This window comes from Leptonotus elevatus, chromosome 17 (assembly GCF_054856555.1).
Source record: "Leptonotus elevatus isolate MCC_2025b chromosome 17, RoL_Lele_1.0, whole genome shotgun sequence".
Lineage (NCBI taxonomy): Eukaryota > Metazoa > Chordata > Actinopteri > Syngnathiformes > Syngnathidae > Leptonotus > Leptonotus elevatus.
This window is the reverse complement of record NC_141255.1, coordinates 17,314,261-17,335,184: the sequence shown is the minus strand read 5'-3', so window position 1 is coordinate 17,335,184 and position 20,924 is coordinate 17,314,261. Positions and strand designations below refer to the sequence as shown.

The window sequence follows — 20,924 nt, the reverse complement described above, 5'->3', positions numbered from 1 at the left end:
GCCTGACCCTAATTGACATGATCTGTCAGCTGCTCTGCATTGATGACTTTAACACTTCGTATAATCGTCTCAGCAGCCACTTTCCTCTGCAAATTCTGCACGAGTCACTTTGCCACTCTCATTAATGGCCTGTTAAAAGCACTTAATCTCAGTCTGTTATTAGCGTGAAGTAGCTAGTTTTGAGGTGTATTATGTATGTATATGCCCCTGTTTTCTTTGATTTTCAGTTTGGGAGAACCGAGGTGATCGACAACACGCTCAATCCAGACTTTGTGCGCAAATTCATTTTGGACTACTTCTTTGAAGAGCGGCAGAACCTTCGATTTGACTTGTAAGTCAGCACTGTTTTGTGTGTGCGTGTATTTTGCTCCCAATTTCTTGGCTGTCACTTAAATCAAGTCTCAAGTCTTTCGAGCTGGAATCTTCACTTATTTCCCCAGGTATGGCCTCATAGAAACGTACAAGAAGAATATTGATTTTCTTTTAGCAGACACCATCATGGTGTTGTCTTATTTATCCCGTGTCCTCGGGTTTGGCTATTGCTGACGTTCCATGTCTACATCAGTCTGGCTGTGTATGAATAGAGACAAAACTCCATGGCGACGTCTTAGCTTTTCATATGTACTTTCTTTGCATGAGCCATATACTGCTATCTGTGTGACTTTGGGAAATGAATTCAGCAAACTTTGCCTGCAGGTGCTCCTTTCCCCCCTCTCCGATTTAATTCCTCATTGAATTAGGAGAGCATTTGGCCGAGTCTATTTTATTAGACACAGACTAATTATATTGTAATCTATGATCCAAGGAGACAAGCAAATAAACCCACTTGGATTTGTAAGTTATACTTTGCTCAGAGGTTATTGAAAATCTGCCTTTTGGTTTTTTTGTCTGCTCAGTAAGAGTGTTGAAAATATAATCTCAATGCTCAAGGTAATGATTATTTTCTGTGGCAAAAGACTGTTATTTGCAGCTACCATCTTTTCGATTACGAGGATCGATCCGATAGTACTTTGCTGTGCTTGTCACCCACAACCTTACGTTGCCCATTATCACAGCGGAGAGGAGCAGCAACAAATCTGCGGTTCAGGTTTTATTGATTGGAGCAATCTTCGCTTCTTGCCTTGGTGCAATTCAGGTAGCAACATGTAACGGAATTAAAATCACATGTCCCAGGGGCTTGTCTATTTTTTTGTAGGCCCGTGTTTATATACGTACTGTACATCCGTCTGCTAACCTCGGCTGTCACACTTGGTTGCTCGCGGGAAGACCTTTTTTTTTTATTGTGTATGCGTGTTAAGTATTCCCACTTACCCATGTGTCATGTTTCTGGCTACATGCTCAGTGTAACAAGGGTAACCATAGCAACCAGGTCCCTAAGTATGGTGGATGTTGATTTAAAAGTAGACACCTTTAAAGCATTTGAAATAACTTGCCTCAAATATCTCTTTCAGATTTGTATGCATTTTGATAGAATATTCAACAAGCGTGAAAGACGACTAAATTCCATACATATTTTTGTCACCTCTCAACAGTATGTATGTTGTTTGTTCATCTATTAATAGACATTTTTAATGTGAGTGTTTTGTAATTGAATTTTTACAATTGTTATTATAATAATATTAGCACCAGTTTTGGAGAAAAAAAGTTTTACGTGAGCTCATACGTTTTGTACGTAGTGAAATTCTCTTTGCTTTGCTACTATAATGATACATTGGTCAATTCTTGGTGAATTACCTTGAGAGCAGGCTCAGGGGGAAACATGGAAGCCATGCTTAGTATCTATCCCAAATCCTAATGACACTACACATTATACTCATCACCCTGAACATTCTTGTGAATTGACCCTCATTTCCCCCTGTCAAAATATTACTCAACAAATGACGATCCACTTTTAGAGATGGCTGACCTGGAGCTGTGAAACGATCTCCGACTGCCGAGTGAATGGCCTGTTTGATTCTCTCCGATTCTTTCAAGTAGCCATTGCACTTTTCCAAACTATTTCCGGGCAAATTTTCTCTGGGCAGGTGTGAGGAAGCGCACTGGCAGAATTTAGGAGTATGAGGTATGGATAATATGCAAATAATCATTTGGTCAGCCATACCAGGCATTCAAACAACTCAAAAGCCCGACTGCACACAAAATAGATACCGTCACAGTCATGTGTGTGACATCAAATTAATCCATTTAGTGTCAGTTTAGCTGGGAGATGACCGCGACGCTGCAAAGTGCATCCCCGCCGCTTGTGCTGCGATTGCTGGTGACAAGCGGTTTGGGCCAGTTATCCGCCTGGAATCTCCTGTTGTGGTAGCAGTTGAGCTCTTGTCACCGGCCATCACATTCTCATCCACTGAAGCTCTTGCGCTCTCTCCTCTGCATAGGTACGACGTCGACTCCAAGAGTGCCAACTTGTCGAAACACGTGAGTACCCCGACCTATCCCATCTATTCTGACCGCTGCTCCTCACTTTCTCATTGCGTCGAGGGGTGGCGGGTGGGGGGTGCAAGCAATTCAACCACACAACAGTAATCTGGTTATTACACTGTGTTTATTATGTATCCAGGAAAAGACTCTTTGCACAGCTTTTGTTTGATTTTAGGCTGTTAATCAACAAAAACATGAGCAAAGAAGATAATAGTGGAACAAAATGCCTGTGTTAAAATGATAAATGTTAAGAGTTTGGTCTACTTTCGGCCCACTGTAGTGTATACCGTGTGACACGGCCAAAAACAAGTTAACTGTGGCGCTGGGTGAGGGGCTCTGTCACTACAGCTGGCGAAGTGGATGGGGCAACTGGTCATTAACAGCCTGTCAAAATGCACACATTCACTCCTTCTGCAGGCCATCTGCTTCTTCCTTGACAATCACACTATGCTTTTATGGTTAATTAAAAAACGATGCAACACAATATGCTGCACTTGGACTATTATTATTATTAATATTATTATTATTATTACTATCATTGTTATCATTATTGTGGAAATGCTGAAGCATTCCCACAATAATGATAACTAAATATGTTATTGTGATTTTTTAAATTTTTTGGGGAGAGAGTTCAGTATTGTTCATTCGGTAATTTTACCGATTCGACATGTCATCATCATTGCTCTATCTCTTTTTTATTTTATTTTATTTTATTTGTTTTTAATTTATTTAAATTTTAAATTTTTATTTTGTATGTGCGTGAGTATGTGCATGTTCGTGCGTATGTGTGTGTGTACTCATTAGTTCACCTAAAACCTATTAAAAATCCCATACCGTTCACCGAAACGATACTTTAGAATCTAGAGTCGTGAGGTTGTCAGGAGACCCGAGGAAGGATCAAAGAAAATAAATGAAAGTGAAATCCAGCACCGACCAGACATTACCCACTACCCACCGGGTTACCAACCAGAGTCTTTCACCAACCCCAGAAACATCTAAATTCCAACAAATTAGGGAGACCTCAAGAGACCAAAGGAGAGACTGAGGAAAGGAAGGAAGGATAGATGAAGCAGAGTGAGATCCACAGACATCAGCTTCCACCGACTCAACGACCAGAGGAAGTAGCAGATTGTGTTTGAATTTCGATAGATGCTGGTGTGGTGGATCTGGCATGCATGAAAACCTCCACCACAGAGGGGAGCCGTCGACCCCGGCCAGGACAGCGCAAGCCAAGGGACAACCCCCAGGCACAGGGGCCACCGGCCGGAGAGCAAACCCAGGAGCCAGGAGCGCCCCCCACCCCAACACGGCCCGCGCCCCCAACCCAACGCAGCAGGACGGGGCACGGCAGGCCCGCCAGGCACCCCACTGGCCCACAGCCCCCGCTCCCCCCACGACCTTCCGACCCCCACCCACCCCCACCACAACCCAGCCCCAGCCGCCCCCAGGCCCCCAAAGTGCATTGTCCGGTAACCAGGAGTTTGCAGGTTCGGATCCCACCTCCGACTGTAGATTTCAAATATTGACCATTTGCACCGACGTCACGTGATCACGTGACTACCCTATGACGGACGGCGGAAGGAAATGATTGTTGAATGGAAGTGGACGTGACCCGGAGCGACTTAGTGACTTAGCGACTGTTATTTCACAAATTAAAAGTTATTATTGCCCATAGAGCCATGGAATCTAATACTTCAACCGAAGGTCGCCTGTCAGTCGAAGTTACACATTTAGTCGGGACTCATAGAGCGTGATATTTACTTAAGTTGGAGATCGCTAGTTTGAAAACAGCCAGTCCTTTTTGTTGATTGCTGCTATCAATCGACGTCCTTTGTCTTCATTAGTAGGTATGCGATAAAAAGCAACATTTAGTTTACTCCTTTGTCTGTCTGTACAACCGACCGCAAAGCAAGATATGACCATTTTATAAGATAATCGATTAGATAAAGGACTTTACGCTGTATGAGATTCAATGGTTACAATACAGGCAAGCGGCTCTTTTGCCGTCCAGTGTCCCCGAAGGGGCGTTCCCATGAGGGCTGTGACGTCATGTGCAAAAGGTCTATATCCATGGCCATTATGCGATACTAAGTGATATACATGTATACCAACTGACTATCATATCAGGAAAATTATTATAATTTCTCTGAAATGATTAAATCCCACCTTTGGCAGATTCAAGTTCAAGTTTTCTTTTTATTCATTTGTCATTTAACTACATTTAAAAATGTGTAATTTTCACAATTTATCTTTCAATTTACTTCATAAGCACATGCATTCAAATCTTAGCAATAAGCCAATAGCATTCAGCTTTTCGGCATTCCCACACAATTTCTGCAGAAATTGCACTTTGTCTAGTTATTATTATGTATTATTAATAATAAAAATAATAGATACACCAATAATATAATTGCAGTGTTTTCTTATAGGATCACAACTTCCTCATAAATCTATTGTCATAATTGCAACACTGACTTTTCCATCGTTACATATATTCAGTGTAATCTTGATCCTCTATCCTCATTAATGCCATTTTATTGTCGTTAATATCTGGAAAATGACTATTCTGGGCCCACAGTTTCTCCTTGTACAAACTTGCAAGTTGCAGTTAAACCTAATTTGCAGTGATAGATCATTGTAATACTTCTCATAACACAGGGGTAATGATAGAAAATCTAATTCCAAGCCATCATTCCTCCCCACCGTGGCTTTCTGTCACATTTATATCTGATTTGTCTCTTTCCTCTATCAATGTCTTTCTGTTTCTCCTTTTCCCATTTCACTCCTTCAATCTGTCTTGTCACCCCTCCCCTTTTCCATCACATCATCTCAAAATCAATAATCCCGTACGCAAAGAGACAGGCACTACAGAGGCGGCATACTATCCAAGCGTCCTCCTAAGATGATGCAGGTCTCCAATGGGGGGTTACTTTTGGTTGATCGTCAATTTTCTGCCCAAACGACTTTGCAACAAATAATCAGGATTGGTTCCAAAAAGAACCACAAATGTGTGAATTCATGAATAGTATAATCACAGATTACTGTTCATAAAACATTGAAGAATTGACAATGTTTCGATAAAGAACTGTACTTAAGTAACACCACTAATTAATTCTAAAGTTCTCCAATATCTAATTCTTAATTAATCCATTATAGCAACAATGTGGGCGAGCCTTTTGGTGGTATTTAATGTTGATGATTTCAGTATTTAATTAGTGCCATTATTTGTTCCAGTCTTCAGTCAATGTTAAATGACAGTCACACAAACACCCACATTCCTCTTCTGTCGCTTCAAACCGTCACATTTAACTTTTTATACTGAATGGAGCTGCACTTCATTATCTTAGTCAGCATAATTGTTTTTCTTTAGTGCTCCTGCCATGTGATGTAAAATGGATCTGTTAGTTACACATTAGACACATTTTCTGTGGACCTCATACAGACAGCAGTTGTTGCAGAAATGAAAATACAATCACATTGCTATATTATCTTGTTGATGACAACATGGCAAATTAAAGTCATAGGCATTCCATTTCCGCTGTAATATCTCAACAGCAGCTTATTAGTATCATTATATCCACCCCCCCAAAAAGAAAAAAATATCACAACCTGTGGAGATGCCATGTTTGTGAAGTAGCTCCCTTCCAACTTCATTGATGCTGACATGTGCGCCACAAGTCTGCTTTTCATGTTTGGTTACAGGCCCTCCTGCATTTCTGTCTCTTTCAATGCAAAGTCTCATTATGTGTGCTGTGAAAATGGAATTTAATTTAGCAGGAAAGTGGCAAGGGAGCCGAGTGGGGCAGCTGTGAGGGCTAGTGGAAGGAAGACTCAATCTTCTTGCCAATATTACCTCCCAATAGGGAATGTAAAAGGGGCCACTGAAACGGTCTGGCGGCAAGCCTTTTCATTTTTTTCATGCTTTTTTATCTGGGTTTTTTATCTGGTTAAATAAAGGTATTATATATTCATGTTTTTTAGCCTTGAATACTAAGCAAATTCGTTTTGAAATTGCTTCTCCTCTGTCATTAACTCCGCAGGACTTTCTGGGCCAGGCCTACTGTACACTGGGCGAGGCGGTCGGATCTTTGGGCAGCCGCTTAGAAAAGCCTCTTGGGTGAGTCAAACTCATACTGCTTCATGGTGCAAAGTGCACTACCATTTGGGCTTTAACCCTAGTCGAGATTCATATAATTATTGGCAATGTATCAAGAACTACTACTACTACTTCTGTATTAAGTAGGGCTGGGTATCGATTCAAATTTCCTCATATCTCGATTCGATTTCAATTCACAAGAGTTCAATCCGATATTGATTAATTATGGAACATCAAATCTTCTTAAATATCAAGAACATGATAAAAAAACTCCACAAACATCAAATTCCACATTACATTTTGCAGAGGCAGTAACTGATTAAATTATTTCTTTATTGATGAAAAAACATGCATTATAATAATTTCAGTGTTAAACAAACATTGACATCAGCGTGGATGTTTTCATAATTCTAATTCAGTAATTGTAAATATAAATTAAACAGATGCTGAATTGTCATAAAGTGCAATAAATCAGGTCTTTCATAAAAATAAGAAAATTCATGTGAACATAAAATTTCAAGAAAACAGTAAGATACAAAAATTTGACCTTTAAAATTCATTTTTTTGTGTGTTAATTTATGGGTGGAAAGAGATATTAAAATTATGTCACCCGTGAGAGTCAGTGGTAGTGGATCCCAAAACACATAGACCACAAAATGAGGAATGAGGTTTATTCCACAAGGATGCGCGGAAACAAACAACCCAAAAAGCTAGTTGGACAACCAGTACAAGTTAACACAATCGAGAACACTTGCAAAAGGAAAGGAGAAAATACACATTAACAAAACACACTTGCTTACAATGAGCAAGGAGTCACAGCAAATAAGGCGGAACACGAAATAGAAAGTACAACTTAGAATAACGTGGCAAAAGCAAACATGTAAAGGTTTCACTTCAGGTAACTGTGGGAGTAATGCAAACTATGAACTCAACAACTATAAAAGTACAACAAAGGGCGATGTGGAAATACAAAACACGTGAAAACCTATAAATGGCTATGATAAGCTATGAAAACGCTTGAATAAACACTTGGCAGCACAGCAGTGAGCAAGATGAATAATCTGACAGTGGGCACCTTTGGCTCAGTCGCTTATAAAGTCCATTGGCTGTTCATGGGTAAGAGGTGCGGTGATGGAGGGAACGCCCACCAATCACTCAGACACGGGAACAAAAAAAAACAGAGGCCTGAGAGCCGAGCCAAGATAAAAATAATTGATTTTTGGTTTTATGAATCAATATTACGCTTGAAAAGTAAAATTGATTCTATATCGATTACAGTGTTCCCTCGGTATGACGCGGTTCACTTTTCGCGGCTTTGCTGTTTTGCGGATTTTTGCGTACGTGTAATTTTGCATAATTTTTTTGACAGTAATGTTTGAACATTGAGAATGTTTAAAGTAGGGCTGCACGATATTGGACATGCAATATGGGTTTTGAATATCGCAATAGTGATACTGGGATATATATATAACATGTCTCTAAAGAAATTATATTTTCACTATCTACTGAAATAAATAAGCTTTAAATGTGGACTATGAGGAGACAATGTACAGTAATCTGATCTAAACATTGTAAATGAGGCTACATTTATAAAGTGCAAACACTTAACAAGTGTTACCATAAACATGCGAGGACAAAAAAAAAGAAAAAGCATGACTCCTAATCAGTTATTTTATTCAAGCATAACCATGGGTAAGTGACAACCATGAAATTCCCAATACCTTTTCCATAACTGGTAAATTAAATAATATAAAATATAATATATAAAATATATAATAATTCTTGAAAACAAAGTGCTTAAGATGTAAGTCTTCCCCTTTTCAACGTTACAGTAACCATAAAAACGAACACTGCTCAACAAATTATTTAAGGTTTTTTGCCAGGTAGACCAGCATGTTCACTTTGGCTGGGATACAGACTGAGGTACTTTCTGGCAAGCTGTGGTAATTGCTTTGTGGCACTTGGAAGTTTTCTCGTATGGTGTGACGCTCGCAAAACTGTCATTAATTGTTATCGATTTGCTATTTTACAACTTGCCTTTGCGTTAGTAATATTGGGACTCTGAAGACGGCTGTGTAGATTGGTTGCGTTTCCTCTTGACGTAGCCTCTGTTCCTCGACATCACTTGCACAGTACTTGCGTCTGTGACAAGTCATCTCTCCTGAAGCCGAAGTAGTCCCATATTGCAAACGTGCTATTCTTTTTAGGCACAAATAGTTCATTGTTTTCATCCTCGTTCATTTCTTCCTCTCCCACGTCAGCTATTTATTTTTCCTCTGTCCACGGCTGCGGAGTTGCTCACAGTTTAGACCTCTTTTTGAGGGTCATGACTTGGATGAGGTTAGGGTACGGAATAGGGGTAGGCAATCATTTTTGATGGTTGGGGTTAGGGGAAGGGGCTAGGAAATGCATTACGCCAATGAGATGGCCCCATAAAGATAGTAAAACAAACCTGTGTGTGTGTGTGTCTTCATTAAATCCACTTTTCCTATTGGAACAAGGTAAAAAGTTACATTCAAGATGATGCAATCCTAAAATCTGGACATCTGACACGTCCGTTTAAGTACCTACATATAGTGGCCCCCACTATAATAGAGGCCACATTATGAGTTAATTGCAAAAATGTGGCATAAAACAATGGCTGATTAAGCACTTGAGTGAGCAGTTAAGATGATTGTCATAGAATTAGATGAATCAAGTCACGCAGGTGGCTTACAGACAGTAGAGATGCTCTCCGTGTTTTTTCTATGCCACATTTGATTGGAGCATGACAAACAATGACAATGTCTGTTATTTATTTATTATTTTTCAAATGTTTTTTCCGTGCGTGTGTGTTCGAGACACCAGAGCGATCTTCAACAACTTTAATGAGAGCTAATTGCGGCTAATTTCTTCTTCTTTTTTTTTGAGAGAGAGAGAGAGAGCTCAGTATTGTTCATTCGGTAATCTTACCGATTCGACATGTCATCATCATTGCTCTCTCTCTCTCTCTTTTTTTTCTCTTTTTTTTTGTATGTGTATGTGTGTGCTCATTAATTCACCTAAAACCTATTAAAAATCCCATACCGTTCACCTAGACCGAATACTTCAGAATCCCGCTAGAGTCGTAAAGTTGTCAGGAGACCCGAGGAAGGATCAAAGAAAAGAAAGAAAAGTGAAATCCAGCCCTGACCAGACATCACCTACTACCCACTGGGTTACCAACCAGAATCTAAATTCCAACAAATTAGGGAGACCTCAAGAGACCAAAGGAGAGACTGAGGAAAGGAAGGAAGGATAGATGAAGCAGAATAAGATCCACAGACATCAGCCTCCACCGATTCAACGACAAGAGGAAGAAGCAGATTGTGTTTGAATTTCGGTAGATGGTGGTGGATCTGGTATGCATGAAAACCTCCACCAAAGAGACCCATCGACCCCGACCTGGACAGAGCAAGCACAACCCCCCAGGCTGCTGCAGCGCCAAGGCACAACCCCCGGGCCCCGCAGGGTCCACCGGCCGGAGAGCAAACCCAAGAGCCCGGAGCACCCCCCACCCCAACACGGCGCGCGCCCCAAGCCCAACGCAGCAGAACGGGGCACGGCAGGCCCACCAGGCACCCCACCGGCCCACAGCCCCCGCTTCCACCATGACCCTCCGCCCCCCACCCACAGCCAGTTAATTGAAGCACACCCACAAAGCCAATCTTTCCTTTTGCGGCATTTTTTGTGAAAAGTACAAATAATTATCTGTCCCTTTCTTTGCTGAAGATCCGGTAGCTAAGGTGTTGGTCTCCCATCCTTCAAAAGATGACGTTTTTCCTCAAAAGAAAGGCGTAGAAATAGTTTTATATTCTCCAGAGGTGCGTCAGCTTTGCTGTGCACTACGTGTGTTTTGAATTCACGAATGCACTGTGCGAACGCACGTTCGCATAGGAATAATACAGCGATGCAAAAAAGGCTGCGTAGTGATTTGACTATTTGCGGAAACGACTTTTCTACTGGGAAACTGACTACGCATGCACGAACACACATCGCTACTCAGAAAGGGCTGGTGAAGGCATCGGAGCTGTGTGCCTTCAGCAGGAGAATTTTGCAGCATTTTTGCCTGCAGGCCAGACGAAGTAATGAGTATTTATGTCATTTTGCTACGCGGCTTGCCGATGTCTGGGCCGACGCCACAAGGGGTAGGCGTCGGTCACATTTGGCTGATGTCGGATTTGTGTAAATAGGCCTTAAGACACACTTTCAAGAACTTACAGGCAACATAAATGCACTTAAATGATAATAATCAATGCCCTTATAATGGCAAAAATCAGCATTGAAAGGTTTAATGTATGCTGGGAACCAAATTTAATTTGAAAATAAACTGAAACTGCCAAGCTCTCAAATCAAAAGTAAACAGCCTTTTTTGAGGGGGGGGGGGGGGGGATCAGACACTTTAGGTTAAACATAAGCTCGTTGATGTACAGTATGTTCCCCTTAACTGATTACAAGATGGATTCATGTGAGTGTGCATGTGTAAATCGACTGTATCATCTGTGTCGCGGCTTGTACAGCCCAAAACATAATTGCCTGTCATGGGCCAGACCCTGATTGAAAATCCATGTCTCTTGATGAGATGATTCACTGCTTTTCCCTCCGCCTCACATGTAGTCTTACCTTACGAGTGCTTTTCTGTGTCACGTATCAAGTAGAGGAGAAGAAAAGCCAGGTTCCCGCATTTTGAAGCACTCATCTCCTTTGCAGTGAATGATAAAAACAAAAACAAAAAACACTCACGTTCCAGTATTAAGAACTTTCATCGTTCGCTTACTCCGCTATTTTGCACTTTTCAGTCATTTACTTGATGCCGGTAAAACGGTCAAACTCATAATTGCATTGAATATGCTGCTGTTGGCCACAGCTCACACGCTGAATCTCACACATAAACTCTTGGACATGGGTCACCAACATGGTGCCCGCGGACACCAGGTTAGCCGCCAAGGAATTCGTAAGTAGCACACAGGCCTATTCTAAAAATAGCTCACCAGTCATCATGATTTTCTTGTAATGTAGTTGAAGCGTTCATTTGAAAATGTAAACACCGGCAGAGATGAATAAACAACTATTTTAATAATCGAGTAATTGTTTCGAGATTTTTTAAAATTCAAAATTGTCCAAATCCTGATCCTGATTTCAGCACATTAACAGTAATTGTTCACTGATTTCTGTAATCCTTCACGAAAGAAGCCTGATTATCCACCCTGTTTAATCATAATAAACATTTGCAAACATCTGTTTTTACTTACATCACCCCCCCCCCTCCTTTTTTTTAAAATCACTATACGAATACGCAGTACGAAATAAACACCAAACACTGGTTAATAAACAGTAATCAGGGGAAAAATGCTTTTGTATTACACTTTGATTAAACATTTTAATTAATCCGATTATTCGATTAATCGTTTGAATAATCAATAGATTAATCGATCCTAAAACTATTTGATAGTGACAGCTCTAATGTAAATCAAGTCCAAGTCAAAAACTTGCACTTCAACATGACCTGAGTGGAAATATTTCTAATTCTCCTTTTAACCTAATCACTTCACTTCAAGTTGTTCCTTGCTTTTAATTTTCTTGCTTGCTCATTTCGCTTTTAAATTCATCTTTAGCTGCACTAACATAGTTATCTTGCACTCTTGACTACACTTTTTTCATAGCTTACTTTTTAGTTTCAAAGCCTACAGAACCTTTGGTGAAAATCGACAATATAGAAACACCATACATGACAAAATAAATTTAAAAAAGCATGTGTTTGATCATTTGACACCTCCCACACACTTTAAATACAGTTAAACTGATTAAAACACACTTTTTAAAGTATGACTGAGCACCTGTTCTCACTCCCTCGCTGGCACACTTCTCATCAGTGGTACTTTAACCTCGTTTCAAGCTCTATGTTGCTACCAGTTGAAGTTTACTGTAAAACTGACACATAAAACAATTACAAATAGTATATTTTGACAGCAAAATGTTCTTTCAAATAAAAATCCAATCGCTTCATGCAAAGCAACATGGAATTTCGCATCGATGCTAAGGAAATTAAAAACCTTCAAATAACTGCTGCTTTTAGCACACATTAAAACTCAGACTTGCCTGTATACTGTAAAAACCCATGAGAAATGATCGCTTCAAATTATGCAGTGTCGCAGGGGCGCCTCTTGTGTGGCTCATCCGAAGCATTTTCCCTGCGCCCCCCTTGAATTTTGTTTCAAGCTGTGGTCTTTGACCCCAATTGCAGGCTATTCAAACGACTGCCTAAGTCGATCGCTTTCTGGTGGTTGTCACCAAGTGGAGCTCATCAGACGACGGGCCACTTTTCTCAGATTGCCAGACCTCTTTAAAAGTTACATTGAGTTGCGTCGCCCTGCTTTTTGTCCACTACCCTTGTCTCTTGGATTTTCACAGCCTAGGACAAATAAAAACAGATGATAGTCGTTGAAGTGAATGAGGGCAATAATCTCTGGATGACATGTCGCTGCGGACACTCAACGTTGCTGCAGTACAAAAACTGCAAAATACAGCAATTGTTGAAAACAAGCTGCTGTCATCTGCTCCATGGTTGTCATATAGAAAAGGCCAGGGGCAATTTATTTACTCAACTGCAGATGTGGGGACACCTATAGACAGTTTTTTTTTTTAAATAACTGATGCCAACCCCTCCCTCCAATGTTTTTTATTTGCCTATAGATGCCACAAAATGGTGGCAAAGCGATAAAAGGAGAGGATCGTAAAAGAACACGTTTGGATTGATTCATTACAACAACGTAGACACAGCACCAACGCCATGCATTCAACATGTACACAACCATCAACCCATGTTACATAGACTGTTTTCACTGGTTTAATTATTCAACTACTTGTTAGCATACATACAAAAGCCGAAATAACACCCGCATTAACTGACATGACATCACAGATCACATGTGTGCTAACTACTACTCGACACAAATGGTAAACGATCCTTGATTTTCCTGACGGGGAAAGCAAGTAGTTTATTTATCTTAACTGGGTGATGCACCCAATGACTAATTGGAAAATAATTTTGAAATTACAAGCCGTAAAATGAAAACATCTACACATTTTATTCCAATGGTAACGATGCAGCATCAACAGTACGGTTTTTAGATTTTTTTTATATAAGTGTTGTAATGTTTTCTATATAGAATGTCGTAGGGTTATGTAAGGTACAATATTAAAAACACTTCTCTCTCATCATAATGCACGTTATGTGAAAAATTTATTTCTAAAGGCATATGTTGTGTTGGCTCTCGAATATATGGCTAATAAAATAACACCGTACAATGAAAGCTACTGAATGTGTTGCTTATTACTGCTTCCATCTTAGGAGTGTAGTGTTGTTGTGTGCCGTAGCCTAATGATGAAGTGGAGTTCTCCTTCAGGAGGTGGGCTGGACTTGCGCCCACACTCTAGCATGCATCACCTCCTTCCACCTTTGCCAGAGCTGCAGTGAAGTGAAACGCAATCGGTGCGCAACATCTGCACTTTTCCATGTCGTTATTCTCCCTCTCAACCGCCTCATCTGCCCTCCCGTTTACTGGACACGCAAACAGAGCGCCTTTTGAAACTTAGAAAATCTAAATATTGACTATGAACGGGGAAATAGTGTATTCACAGTTTTAAAGTACCACTGATTGTCACACCCACCTAAGTGGGGCGAAATTCTTTCTCCGCATTCGACCCATCCCCTGAGGGAGCGGTGAGCAGCAGCAGGAGCCGCGCTCGGGAATCATTTGGTCATCTAATCCCCCAATTTCAACCCTTAAGGCTGAGTGTCAAGCAGGGAGACAAATGGGTCCCATTTTTATAGTCTTTGGTATGACCCGGCCGGGGACTTAACTCACGACCTCTCAGTGTTAGGGCGCACACTAACTACCATTAGGCCACTTTTTTTTCACGTTGTGGCCTTTTTTTTGGAACAAATGAGAACCTGTCTCAGTGGATGATGAACAAGGTGAAGTGTAGTTTTTACATCGTGTTGTTCGTCCTTGGTAAAAGTTTGAGCTTGGCTGAATGCTTTCGTACTGCACAAAAATGATGGAAAGCGAGCGTTAGAGAAAGCAATACATTCAGGAACTCTTGTAACCTTGTTTTTTTTGTTATTTTCCACTTGTGTGTGTTTACAGAGGCATTTCCGGCAAGAAATGCGGCTCGATTATTGTGAAAGCCGAGGAGCTGAACAACTGCAGGGTGAGTGGACTGAATGATGATTGAATATGCTCCTTGGTTAATTGATAATTGAATGAATTCTCCTGTTGGTATGTCACGCCATGTGTCCTTGTTGTGCTTTCGCTAGGAGTCTGTTATGATGCAATTTTGTGGGAACAAGTTGGACAAGAAAGATTTTTTTGGCAAGTCAGACCCCTTCCTGGTCTTCTACAGGAGCAACGAGGACGGCACGTGAGTTGCTACTTTTCCCTTCTCCACTTTGGGTGGGCTTTAATCCTCTGCATCCAGAGGAAATTTGTTTCGTTGATTTTTCTTTCCCTCCAGATCAAAAGAAGTCTTTTTAAGCAGGTTGTGTGCAACAATTTGAATGTACTGTATATGGAAGCGGGGGGCTCGAGTTAAGCGTTGTGTGTGTTGTTGTGTTTGGAGAACGCCCTATTAATCTTTTCTTGCCTATCTCTCTGAAGGTTCACCATCTGCCACAAAACAGAAGTGGTGAAGAACACTTTGAACCCAGTGTGGCAGGCTTTTAAAATCCCTGTTCGGGCTCTTTGCAACGGGGACTATGACAGGTGCGGCCATATTCTCCCTTCTGTAAAATATAATATAATGGCACGTCAAGAAACAGCTTGTTTTTTTCCTCATTCTGACAACAAAGCAATTGTTAGCCAATGGAGTGCATAATATGCAGTAACCTCACACAGAATATTAACACCAATATTTGCATGCCAGCAGAATCTATTGGGGGGAAAAAAACTCCTCATTTGTTAATTAGGAAAATGTCGTTATTTAAATGGCATTATGTATTTGATTGAAGATGATATCAGATGACATTTACAACATGAAAATGCTCATCTTTTACTCAGGAATTTGCCTGCAATTCTTAACCTTGCAAAGATTTGTTCTCTGGAGTATAGTTGTAAAAAAATAATAATAATAAAATGCCATCCACGGATGGAGTTCTGTCATTAGTCAGGTTTCCATCCAATTGTTTCGAAATTTTTAAGCGAATTTACAAAAAATTTGCAAAACGGACATGTGACTTATGCCGGTTTCCATCTGTTGTCGTTCTGCGAATATTGAGAGGGGACTCTCCCCTCTCACTCCACCGCTGTAGGTGGCGGTATACACCATAGAGATGTGATCCACCAGTAATTAAAAAGAAGAAGAAGTTTGCTTATGTAATTCTTGATAAACCGTAGCGTTTCTTTGCTGTTTTCCATCTAAAATCGCATTAATATTCGCTTCGTTAATTAATTCCAAAAATATTTCTTTTTCGTCATCCCCCCAAAATATACCTTAATATATCATCCGACATTGCTTTGTCACTACAAACGTTCGTGTGACGTAATATTCGGTTAAAACGTGCGACGTGTATCCAGTCTTGTCAGCGTTTATTCGCAAAACCTGTTTCCATAGCCAAAATTCGCATTTTCCTTTTTTCGATACGCTTCAAAATCCACCCGTCTCTTAGCGTAAAAACGTTTTTTTTGCAAATTTTGGGCCCTTTTGTGAATTTCTAGCGTTTCCATTCAGTTTTATTTTCACATTTCTTGAAAATTTGACTAAATATGGGTAGATGGAAAGCCTACTATTGGTGGACTCACAGCATTTAGGTAAATTAGAGAAGCACCTTTGAGGAAAATAATGATTGTCTGAAAATGGCTGGCACCGAATGAGTTAAAAGTGATCAGGTTTTCATTTACTCCACGAATGTCACGAACAAGAATAGTCAGACATGTTTCTATTTTTGTGCCAGGTGCAAGTCTGCGCAAGGTGGCGTGTAAATCTGCGCAGGAGTGAGATAAACCAACTTTTGGTCATTGTGCATTTGAAAACGGCCGTTTTTGTGCTGTTGTGGCTGTAAAGACAGTCGACTTTTCACCAAAATTGTGTTACACTACCTGTGCCAATACTTACATGTGGACTGGAGAAATACTGTCCATGGTGCTGATATGGGGAGCAGCCTACGAAATGTACGTCAAAACACTAAAGCATTCATGAATTCTCGGTTTATACAAGTTTCAAATGAAAGATAAATACAAATGCCTTCCATCTTTTTTGTCCACCTGCCATTAGTACAGGAACACACAATTGTGGGCACAATAGGATTATTTGGGCAGTGGAGTCAAGCTAGGCCTTTTCAATGGGTTACTCGGGAAACCAAAAGTGCACATGTGCGATAAGAGCTAGCTGAAGCTTGGAAACTATTTAACCTCTTGTATGGCACACTTGATTCACAAACGCTTTATAGACTCGCACACATGTTGTTGCCATTACTTCACAGAGTTTACATTAATTCCCTTGAGAAAACTTGTTCAAGCATTCTAGCATCAAAATTTAGCATATATTTCCAAAAAAATCCATTTAAATAGAAGCTACAAAATATTGCACTTCACTTGTCCTCCTAAAAAGTTTCCCTTAATGAATGAGATGTGTTCAATTGGTATTGTTTCTGGTGTTGCCACAACCCACCACTCCTCCATCTCAAGTGCCGCCTTATGAGGAGCCTCCTCCTGAATTTTATTACCTCCTTCTCTGTAATGATGCTTATCCGGCCGCCTACCTCGAGCTCCGAGGGCCATTAGCGCTGCTTCGGGTTTCCACTCTTTGCCTTTATTGAAAGACCAGGAGGATGATAAAACACACTTCGGCGTTGGCTCTTTTCAATTAGATGCAATTTGTTCTGAGGAAGCCGCCTTGTAGTACGGTTACAGTAAAAACAAAGTCATGCCTCATTACAAGTACGCCCATTTTCCCTTAATAAAGACTCTCACTCCCTTGCTCATACTTTCTCCTCATCCTTGTTTGTTTCTATTCCTGGCCTCTTTTATGTGAAATATTGGGAGATAACCATGATAATGCCCCAGGCAGGCTATTCTTCCTACGTACAGTATATCCTTGTAAGCTGCAATGGCACACAGAAACTGATGAATTTCCATATGAGGGGAGGCAGATGCAGCTGCTTGGAGATGGAGATAAGCCGCAGAATGGATCTGCAGCAATGCCAACAAAAGGAATGAGCATTTTTTACATGATTCATGATGATACATCTTTGCCATTTTAATGAGGTTTGCCACACAGCAGACAAATCGACAGCTATTGTCTTTTGGCAGGATTTAATGACGTTGCAACAAAGCACTGGCAGCGCCCCAAGCATTGCCGAAACCAATTTCATCAGGGCAAACATTAAAGTATCTTTCTAGTATTGACCCCCCCCCCCCCCCCCAAAAAAACAACAACAACAACCTCATTTAGTTTCGAACCAGACCCTCATTATATTCTTTTTCTAACAGAACTATCAAGGTGGAGGTGTACGACTGGGACAGAGATGGCAGGTAAATCTTGTTTGCCTGTTAGAAGTCAAATTAATATTTCATCAAAAATAAGTCTTAGTAGTTGGGACAAGTGATTACATTTTGGGGAGGTGTCATTATCTAAGAATTATTGGAGAATTTGCCCCCATTGTGAGCTGTTTCTGCACAAATATCCGTCCATTCTGCAATATTGTCGTCTTAACAATTCAATGTGAGCTATGTCATTAAAGGCACATGTATGGTTATGTTAAAAACAGCAATTCTAATGCTAACAAAACTATTTAATACATTTGGCATCTAAAGCTGCAGTGGATCTTCTGCAACAAATTAGAACGATATTCTTTGTTAACCTCTGTATAGTAACATTTTCTGTTGGCTTGTTCACAAGTTGAAAGCGTCATGATGAGTCTGACTGATAGACATTGCTGCAATAACAAGGAGTTGTTCCTTTTATTATTTACACACCCTTATTCATCATCAGCATTTATCTTTCTCGATGGAGCACAATTAAATTTTTTAAGGTTCAATAGAAACTTTTTGTGCTCAACAAATCGTGTTTTATTATGAGTTTTACCGTTTTACCGGCATCAAAAATGTCTTGTGACCCTTGTAAGGAATAAGCGGTTAAGAAAATGGTTGGATGAATGGATTATTTGCTTTCATTTAAAAACTGGTCGTCTGACAGTGTTACCTTGCATGAATTATCATTTTTAAATGTTGCATGTGTCTTGCTCAAGTGAGTTGCCAGACCTTGTAGCTCATTGTCGTTGTTTTCCTGCAGTCATGACTTAATTGGAGAATTCAGCACCAGCTACAGAGAATTATCCAGAGGGCAGAGCCAATTTAATGTCTACGAGGTAAGTGTATAGCCATTTAACAATCATCAGTTTTATGGAGGACCAGAACTGCCACATTTAAAAAATTAATGAATGACTATAAAAAATATCATTCAAAAATGAAATACAAAAAATTTAAACAAAATTCAAAAAAATACAAATAAATCTAAATACAAAAATAAATATATAAATAAATATCAATCAATAAATAAAAACACTCGGCTCTCACATTTATTCATTTCATGCTGCACATGCTCTGTCAGGTCGAAATGTTTGAATTGGAATACCATTTCGACCTGACAGAACGTCTCCAGCATGAAATAAATAAATGTGAGAGCAGAGCATTTTTATTGATTGATATTTAATTCTGTTTATATATTTATGTTTGTATTTATTTTGACATTTATTTTTATTTTTTTAATCTAGTTTATTTATTTAGGGATTCATATATATATATATGTTGTTGTTTTTATATGTATTCATTTATTTTTTTGTATTTAATTTTGAATGATATTTTTTATATCCGCTTTTTCACTTTTACTCATTTATTTTACATTTTTGGCAGTTTTGGTCCTCCATAAAGGGTTTCATGCTTCATTTGCTTAAATTTTTGCATAAACCTAACCTATAACAGCAGAAGATCACAGATTAAATTGTTGCTTTGTTTTGTTTTGTTTAAAAATACATGGGAATAAGACCTTGAAAATAATCTCAAATTACAATCGCAATATTGAAAAAATATATTATTTTCCAAAATGGTTCAGCCCTAGTTTCTGCTATTGCGCTTTAGCTCATTATGTAAGCAGATTCTAGTGATGCACTATAAAACACAGTGAGACGAAGCACATTTGAATGCCTCGTCAAGATTAGGTGTGAACATTTGCAAAGTGTATTGAAGGAACGTGTAATCTGCACCTCAGGAACCAAACATCCGACTGCAACCATTTTGTGATTAGCTGAGTATCACATTGACAGGGGGACACATCATGTTTTTTGCGAGTTTGCCTTTCAAATGGGCACACCCGCTTTTAAGGGCGCATTTTTTTCATTTTTATGTAAGCTTTTTCCCGATTTAAATATGCAGTTAGAGACTCACTGCCTGTGTGTTTGTGCGTTAACACCACATTTTCCTCCTCACCTTCACACAATTGTGCCTGCATGTGCCACTACATGTGAACGCATAAATCCTCAACTTGTCACATGTTCTTTCCCCGAGGCAATCTCTCCTCACTTTAACCTTGCCATCGTATTTATCAGACAACCTTGCTTGTTGGAATCAAAGTGGTACTTTAACTTTAACTTGAAGTTTGTTGAGCATTAAATGTTCATTTTAAGGTCAGCATACGTATGGTACAGTTTTGACGATTTGTTGATGCTAAATTACAAACCATGACTTTTTCTTTTTCAGGTGGTAAATCCAAAGAAGAAAGGGAAAAAGAAAAAATACCTCAACTCTGGAACGGTAAGCAGCAACATCCTTCAAGCTGCATTAATGGTTTTCACCATGGTGTATTATATGTTGTAACAAATAAAATAAATAGTTTCCATCAGTTTGTCACTGACATGGATCTAACCTTTCCAAGGTAACACTGCTGTCATTCCTTGTGGACATTGAAGTCACCTTCCTGGACTACATTAAGGGAGGGTAGGTGAAAGGTCACATGTTTACTTGAGACCTGCTGTCTGTCAAATGGTTGGGGTTGTATCCCTTTCAGTGTTTCCCACAGATTTGAAGTATACTTTGGCGGGTGGCTTTCCGGGGTGGGTGGTGGTGTGTGTGTGTGTGTGGGGGGGGGGGGGGGGGGGTGGGGGGTGGGGGTTATTGTCATTTTACAATACATATCTTGCACTGACAGTTTGCTTTGTTTTTTGCAATTCACACATGTCCTCACCACGCGCACGCATGCACACGCACACACACACACACACACACACACACACACACACACACACACACACACACACACACACACACACACACACACACACACACACAGACCGACACACACGGAGGGCTACTGGTGGCTAACTGTAGGTAACTAC

General features: G+C 40.0%; 1 protein-coding gene across 1 annotated transcript in view; it reads left to right on the top strand.

Moving 5' to 3' along the window:
* The window catches only part of LOC147160235 (copine-8), a 51,232-nt gene that overhangs the window by 16,379 nt on the left and 13,929 nt on the right, over nt 1–20,924 (top strand). Inside the window, exons 4-13 of the mRNA XM_086060222.1 lie at nt 228–331; nt 2,379–2,418; nt 6,462–6,538; nt 14,686–14,749; nt 14,856–14,959; nt 15,196–15,300; nt 18,025–18,066; nt 18,827–18,902; nt 20,290–20,343; nt 20,465–20,526. Of these exons, the coding sequence (XP_085916348.1) occupies nt 228–331; nt 2,379–2,418; nt 6,462–6,538; nt 14,686–14,749; nt 14,856–14,959; nt 15,196–15,300; nt 18,025–18,066; nt 18,827–18,902; nt 20,290–20,343; nt 20,465–20,526 (728 nt within the window). The remainder of the gene's footprint in view (nt 1–227; nt 332–2,378; nt 2,419–6,461; nt 6,539–14,685; nt 14,750–14,855; nt 14,960–15,195; nt 15,301–18,024; nt 18,067–18,826; nt 18,903–20,289; nt 20,344–20,464; nt 20,527–20,924) is intronic.